Source organism: Gymnoscopelus microlampas, assembly GCF_963454915.1.
Source record: "Gymnoscopelus microlampas genome assembly, chromosome: 5".
Taxonomy (NCBI): domain Eukaryota; kingdom Metazoa; phylum Chordata; class Actinopteri; order Myctophiformes; family Myctophidae; genus Gymnoscopelus; species Gymnoscopelus microlampas.
This window is the reverse complement of record NC_139942.1, coordinates 34,170,592-34,178,195: the sequence shown is the minus strand read 5'-3', so window position 1 is coordinate 34,178,195 and position 7,604 is coordinate 34,170,592. Positions and strand designations below refer to the sequence as shown.

Genomic DNA, 7,604 nt, shown 5'->3' with positions numbered 1-7,604 from the left:
GTACAGTACAGTCTTTGCAGTACGGACTGAAACTGTAACTGTCATGTTTGTCCACCAGGAGTGCAACGGGGGAGTCCTGGCAGGAGATCATGCTTTCTTGCTTGGGGGGTCGGGAATGTGAGCACGATTCGTCCATAGACCCCCTCACCACCTCCCCAGACCACGAGGGAGGCTGTGGGACAGAATTCGCCTACTGTTATTTTGTCTCCTTCATCTTCTTCAGCTCGTTTCTGGTCAGGGCTCACTATGCATCACCCCATGTTTTTTGTTCAATCTCCCTTTTGTACATTCCACTTTTTATTCACAACACTTGTGGCCTTGATTGTCATTTCCACAGATGCTAAATCTGTTTGTAGCCGTCATCATGGATAACTTTGAGTACCTGACGCGAGATTCTTCCATTCTTGGCCCCCATCACCTGGATGAGTTTGTCCGCATCTGGGGAGAGTATGACCGTGCAGCATGGTGAGATATTTCATTATTTACAGTTTAATTATTGACATTTTAGTTCTTTGAGTTTCAAGGGGACCTGAAACAGTTTGATGATGCTCATGTTCCAACTCTGTCCAGCAGGGGGCAATCTTTGTATGTGAAATGCAGAGACCTCACAGAGGAGATGAAATGTCAAAATAACCACTTAACTGTATTATGTGTCTGTAAACCAGATGCATTCAAAAGATCGCTGCTTCTGGGGGGGTCCTCTGGAACAAAATATTCCGAGTTGGGGGGGCAATTATTTCGCACATTTTATGTAAGGCATTTGATATTTCTGTGCCACAATTTGTATAGTGACATCATGAGAATGATAGATCAAACTATACTCAACTATATTGCAGTGTTGTGCAGTAGGCATTATTCAAATCTCTTTTCAAAGCGTTTATTTGATTACAGTAGATGCAATGTAATGTGCACACCTTTAATATGCCACCTTTCATTAACCTTATTAACCATGTTCCAATTTTGTGAAGCACTCTGTAACTTCTGTTTAAAGCAGTGGTTCTCAAAGTGGGGTCCATGGACCCTCAGGGTTCCTTGAGGGGGGTTCAAATAGACCTTTACAGGTCTGTAACTCTGTGAGTGAACAAATGTTCTCATGTTCATTCGTACACACTCAAGAGTTATAGGGGTCTTTGAAATTAAAATGTGTGAGAAGCACTGGTTTAAAGAAGTCCTACATAGATAAAGTTATTCTTATTATTTCTCATGTTTCTGCTGTAGCGGTCGTATCCACTACACGGCCATGTATGAGATGTTGACCCACATGTCTCCACCACTGGGCCTGGGGAAGAAGTGCCCTGCCAAGATTGCCTATAAGGTATTGAGGATGCAATCAGGTCTTTCCTGTCCTTCTCTATTCTCAGCCTGAAAAGAAGATTGATTTCGAGGGAAACCAACAACCAGTCTTATTGCTCCTCGTGTGCTTGTATTTCTTTCTCAGCGGTTGGTGCTGATGAACATGCCAGTGGATGAGGACATGACTGTCCACTTCACCTCCACACTGATGTCCCTCATCCGCACTGCCCTGGAGATCAAAATCGCCAGAGGTCAGGGTTCACTGATGATGAACATACCGTTGCACTTGACCTAGCCTTGACGACAATGCAATCTTATGCAAAAAAATGTTATTTAGAAAGATTCCAGGTTCATTTGCTGACTTGGCATCCTATAGTTTCTATAGTTTCAATGTACAGATTATTTATTTCTTGATATTATACTGTTTAGACTGAGGTTCTTGATTTACCTATGATCCTAGAATACTGAGGCACTACACTGTCCCAACTCCCTATGCATTTGATGTGTTTACCTTGCTTACTGTAAGTCGTTCGGCTATAGAGCATCTGCTAAATGCCTAAATTGTCATTCTAATATGTTTTAGTATTGAGCATGTTGTTTTTCTATTATGGCATCTGCGAAACAGCAAAATAAAATCACTTTCTACATGCATATTCTAGAAATACCGGTACACGAAAATAAAATACAATTGGACACTCTTATATAGGTCGCAATATATTCTGTGGCCAAATCTAAAATATAAAAGCATTATTTCCAATACATTTTTGGTAATTTCTTATATATTTAGTTTTTTAGTTTTCTGGATTGATTGTTTTTGGAACTCTTGAGTGTGTACAAAATTGACGTAACAAAATGGACATTCATTTGGTTACATTTGTACACTCAAGAGTTGCATTTGACGGTGCGTGTTGGTTCCAGGTGGTGAGGACCGTATTGCACTGGACACTGAGCTGCAGAAGGAGATCAGTCTCATCTGGCCTTACCTTCCTCAAAAGACCTTGGACCTGCTGGTGCCTATTAATAAAGGTCTGGGTGTATCTGCACAGGTCTTAGGGATTGATTGATTGGTTGGTTGGTTGGTTGGTTGATTGATTGATTACATTGGACACACCAGATACATTGCTTAAGTGTTTTAGCATGTGCTATTTTTCAACACTTCCAAAGGAGGCTTTTAAATTTAAATGTAAGTTTAAATTCAATTAAACACGTAATGTACATACAGCTACACACATGCTATATAATGTGTATATATAGCTACATACATGTCTGTATAGCTTACACGTATACATGTAAGCTACTGTATATAACAGAGACAATATGATTTAAACAATAAACCACTCAAAATCTATTCATGTGAACAATGTTGTTTTTAGTTTAAGTTGAGTCCTGTAATGTGAAATGCTCAGAAGTGCGGTTAAATTGGTCTTAAGTGTACAGGGATGCTTGCCAGTACATTTGTGTATTTAAAATCATGTACAGTATACCTGCCCCCACAGACACTGACATGACGGTTGGGAAGATCTATGCTTCCATGATGATTATGGACTACTTCAAACAGAACAAAGCCAAGAAACTCAGGCAACAGCTAGAAGCTCAGGTCAGCTTAACGCACTCTTTTTCCTCCCCTGAAATCACACACAGTAAAAATCCTCAGTGTTAATTTGACTCAGAAGAGTGTAGAAATGGAACCAAATAGACCCTGAAGGATTTTACTGTGTACAGTGCTTTCAACGTGGCCACTTGCCAGCCTGGAAATGATGCATGAGTCGTAAAGAAACCCTGTGACCTGTAGTTGATGTATTTGCATTCTGTCTGTTTTATTCAGAAGAGTAGCTTGATGTTCAAACGTCTGGATGCCTCTACCCTCCCTGAGGATATTCTCTCAAGCTCCCAACCACTCCCCGCCATGATGGCCCACAGTGCTGGCTCAGCCCTGTGAGTGTGTGTGTGTGTGTGTGTGTGTGTGTGTGTGTGTGTGTGTGTGTGTGTGTGTGTGTGTGTGTGTGTGTGTGTGTGTGTGTGTGTGTGTGTGTGTGCCTGCAGAAGCCACTGTGTTGTGTGTCAAGTCTCTGTGTGAGACTCTGTGTGTGTGTATATGTGTGTTAAGTGTATACTTAATGAGACTGAGCATGCAGGTCCCTGTGTCCCTGTATTTTACTGCTTGTCTCTATCCCTCTGTAGGACCAGGGGAGGATTCGTGGCTTTGAGTCCCATCTCACCCCAGGAGCTCTTTTTGCAGCCCTTGGGTTCAGATGTAGAACCTAGTCAGGGCGAGTCTCTGGTAAGAAAGCGAGGAACAAGCCATAATGACACTAGACTCATGTTCTACCTTGCAATATGGATTTCTACCTGTGATTTAAACATTTATGAAATATCAAACAGCATGTGCCATTGTGTTTTGATGATTAATAATGACAGTATTGTGGATTCCCAGTGTTAATTCACTAATGCCTTGCAGAGCACTGCAGTGCTATGTCTCTCTCCTCCTGTCCTTAATTATATTTTGGTCCCGTGGAGGTTCCAGTGGCCAAGGCAGGCTGCCGGCGCCTCGTCGTCCACGTTGTGTTGTGTCTATGCTGTCTGGTCGACTGCTCAGCAGTTGTATTTATTTGGCTGGAGGAATGATACAAGTGTCAGCTCAAGTAACTGCATATTAGTGTTTGTCCTCCACTGTAAACTGTCACTGAGGAATAATGTCTTTGGCCCAGAGACGGATGATGTTGTCGCACTGTTTGTGTAGCGGTTGATGCATCAGGGTATGATCATGCATGACTGCATGTACTTAAAAAACAAAACGAAATATTGATTTGGCTTTTCCCTGTTAACTGTTTTACTCATGTCACGGTCTCTCTCTTTCTGTTCTTCTCTCTCAGTCTATCTCTCTATTCTCTCATGTAGTATTGTGCTATTTCTGACTATCTCTCCTTGGAGTCGGTCTCCTTGTTGTCGTTAGCTGTTATCTGTCCCTTCTTGGCTGGAATGGCTTCTGATTGGATAGCAATAGTGATGAACTATGATAGATGGCCCAGTGATAAAAAAAATAAAAATAAAACGTTTACTGCCCTGCCCATTCCCGAAAGGGACATTTGTCACCCTCTCTTTGTCTCTGTGCTCACCTAGGTGGGGGCGTGCAGTAGTGTGATTGCAGCTACACTGGAGCTCCCACTAGGCAGGGGCCTGTGTATGCGGGCCTCTTCCATGCCCCGTCTGGCTGTAGAGTTACAGGTACAGCCTTCTGGACCAACATCCTAAGCCTCTGTGCTGGATCTTGAGGCTACGATGGCTGCATGGACTCATAATTCTTAAGTGCTTTGTATGCACGTGTCGTATGAAGAGAAGACCTGGGCTAAGCAATATTCATTGTGACATGGAAGATACTCGGTTTTCGGCCTGTGGCTGTCTTTTGCGTGTCTGATTTAGATTCAGTGAATGATTCCGAACTCAGCATGGTGTGTCTTGGGATGCTGACACCTCAACTGACTTGTCCTTTTAGTTTCATTGGTCATAAGGGAGGGAAATCCTTTGACTGGTTACAATAATATATTCTCTGTTTACCCAAACAGCATGGGCAGCAATCAAAAAGGAACTCTGCATGGATCCAGTATTGTATTGTGTTTTTTTTATTCTAAGTAATTAGATATGCTTAATATAATTTCCCTGCATTTATTGTGTGTATGTCTTTGTCTCTCCCTCCATTCTTTACATCTGTGTATTTACCTACATCCATATGCGCGTGCATGCAAACGCTTAAGCAGACAGAGGTTGCAGGTGGTTCCATGAAGCGCTCTGCATCCACTGTTGCGGACGAGCGGGTGAATGGTTTATGGCAGGAGGAGAAGAGCCCTGAACGGGCATATCGACCTCGTCACAAGAGCTACAAGGCTGCCGGTTAGTCATGTTCCAAAACCACTGTCACATCTGGTTAACTCTGTGCACGTGTGGTCTGCAGTGGTAATGTGCTTTTGTGTGCTCTATTTAGCTACCTACACTGTAAAATCGTTCATTTAACTCAGAGAGTGTGCAAATGTAACCTGTAATAGGAGTCACAAATGGATAGGATTTTACCGTGTACGAATCCACTGTTGACTGCTCACTACTAGAATAAAGGTTTAATTTTAAACTGATATATAGGACTTAGGCACCAGCTTGATGCTCATTACTCAAACTTATGTATTATTTGTATGTGAAGACTTTAAGTTAGCTATTGTCATATTCAATAGATATTTACCAGCCATTTTGTCAGAAATAGGGGTCACATTTTTCGATTTTGAAGAGAAATGTCATTGTATCAGTCTGTTTTCACCCCTCACTTTACTCATGCCATCTTCTCTTAATCCATCTCTTTTGCGGGACACCTCTATTGTCGCCCTGGTCCTCCAGTTTCTCGGTCTGACCGCTGGCATCAGGGGGACAGGGAGCGCGGCCGATCCAAGGAGCGGCGTCACCTCCTCTCCCCGGGAGCGTCTCGCTGTACTTCGGAGGAAAGGAGCCTTCAGCCCTCACGCTCATCCAGTGTGGAGAGAGCACAACCCGAGGATAAACAGGTAGCGTAAGGCAAAGGGTTTCTTTTCACGTCATCGCTAAACATCCTAGTTAAGAAATGTACTCCCCTGACAATCTTGAGTGGACATCCTGTAGAATGATATAAGGCTGTGTTTTTGTATTCCTGTTTCCAGGGCAACAGCTCAGAGAGTCCTGTCCCCTCCACTTCAGAGTCTAGCACCCCCAGTGGCCGCCGGCCACTGTCACAGACCCCTACACACACTCACCCTCACATCTCCTACTCCCCTCTGGTGTGTCGCACACACGCTTCCGTCGGCGAAGATGAGGACGAACATGGCAGCCCAGAGACTCAGAGAAGGAGCAAGCCCACATGGGAGGGTCCAGAGGGTTCAACAGGCGAGAGACAGAGCGAGGTGGTCCAACCTCACTCCCCGCCGCAACGCTACCCCTCAGAGCCCTTCCTCACCACCTCACAAGAGGAGGAGCACAGTCCAGACCCCATGGAGACGTTGACCTTCGAGGCCGCCGTGGCCCACAGCCTGGGACGATCAAACACCGTCAGCGCCGCGCGCCCACGCTCGCGGACAGGCTGGCAGGTACCCAATGGGCACTTTCGGAAACGGTTGGCGCAAACCGTCTCCGTCTCTGGCTGCGATCAACTCAGTGACACAGAAGAAGATGACAGGTGCTAAGAGCGAGAGACAAAGCATGGGAGACCGGGGGGCGGCGGGTGGTGGGTGGGCGGGCTGGCATGTTGTGGTGTTGGAAGGATTAGGAAAGATGTCAGAGGACGCTATACTTCAGTGTACAGAGTGAGGGACAATGTATTTCCTTTTTGCGTCATTGCTTCATTTCTGGGGGTTTGTTAAAATATGAATAAAATCTACCTACAAAAACGACAACAACAATGCTGATGCAGAATTTATATGTCCTCACATTTATTTATAGTAAATTATAGTAATACTAATAATGAATCTCAAAAAGCCATGGGATATGGTATAAATCAAAATAAGTGAAAGGAATGAATAGAGTATGTCCTTTGTGTATAGATATTGTCATTTCTTGAAGGTATTTCAAACAATGATTCAGTGTTGCTTTTAACAGTGTATGTCTGTGGGATGTGTGAATATGTAACTATGTGCAAAAGGAGAAACTTTATAAACTATCTTTTGAATCCATGGTTTTGTAAATACACAATGTGATTGTCTCTCTGCTGTCACATGTTTTGCAGCTAGCGTATTCCTTTTACCTGATTGATGCAGAGTGCAGACGTCGATACAGATTTGATCCGATCCCTTACAAGTCAATGTAGATAGTAATAATTAACACTCAATAATGCTGGATTTTATTCAGTTTGAATGAATGTGCCGGGGCAATTTCTGAGCCCAAAATTGTATGGTGGACAACCCTTTTTTTGGTAACCCTGTTAGGATTGATGGTTATTTGGCAAGAGAGAGAGAGATAGGGATTGAACAACCATAATAAGTTTGAGATGTGAATACCATAAGTGAATTCATTCACACATACAAAAGAGGCTTTTTTGTTGGTTCGACTTTATTATCATAAAGTCATACCAAGCTTCCATCCATCCTTATATTATGTTCTTGCAAAGTACAAAAATAAATAAGGGCAGAATGAACATGAAGCAATTGCATTACAACCTATAACTTTCATTTATCATCTTTCTTCACAAACTGCATTCCCATTTTTGCATTTTTACCAGTTCAAGTAATGCAAGTGATGTAGATAACTGTGATATGGTTTCTAGTGGTTTGACTGCAGAGGACCAAAGGAGGACAATTACACTC

The 7,604-nt window shown here is 43.2% G+C and overlaps 1 protein-coding gene across 1 annotated transcript in view; it reads left to right on the top strand.

Moving 5' to 3' along the window:
* The window catches only part of LOC311045052 (voltage-dependent R-type calcium channel subunit alpha-1E-like), a gene marked incomplete at its 3' end in the record, with an annotated part of 59,245 nt that extends 52,757 nt beyond the window's left edge, over positions 1-6,488 (top strand). Inside the window, 12 exon segments of the mRNA XM_084056864.1 lie at positions 59-233; positions 338-465; positions 1,219-1,315; positions 1,439-1,544; positions 2,212-2,319; positions 2,790-2,890; positions 3,119-3,228; positions 3,475-3,574; positions 4,414-4,518; positions 5,046-5,181; positions 5,674-5,837; positions 5,970-6,488. Coding sequence (XP_083912990.1) covers positions 59-233; positions 338-465; positions 1,219-1,315; positions 1,439-1,544; positions 2,212-2,319; positions 2,790-2,890; positions 3,119-3,228; positions 3,475-3,574; positions 4,414-4,518; positions 5,046-5,181; positions 5,674-5,837; positions 5,970-6,488 — 1,849 coding nt within the window.
* Positions 6,489-7,604: the final 1,116 nt, after the last annotated feature.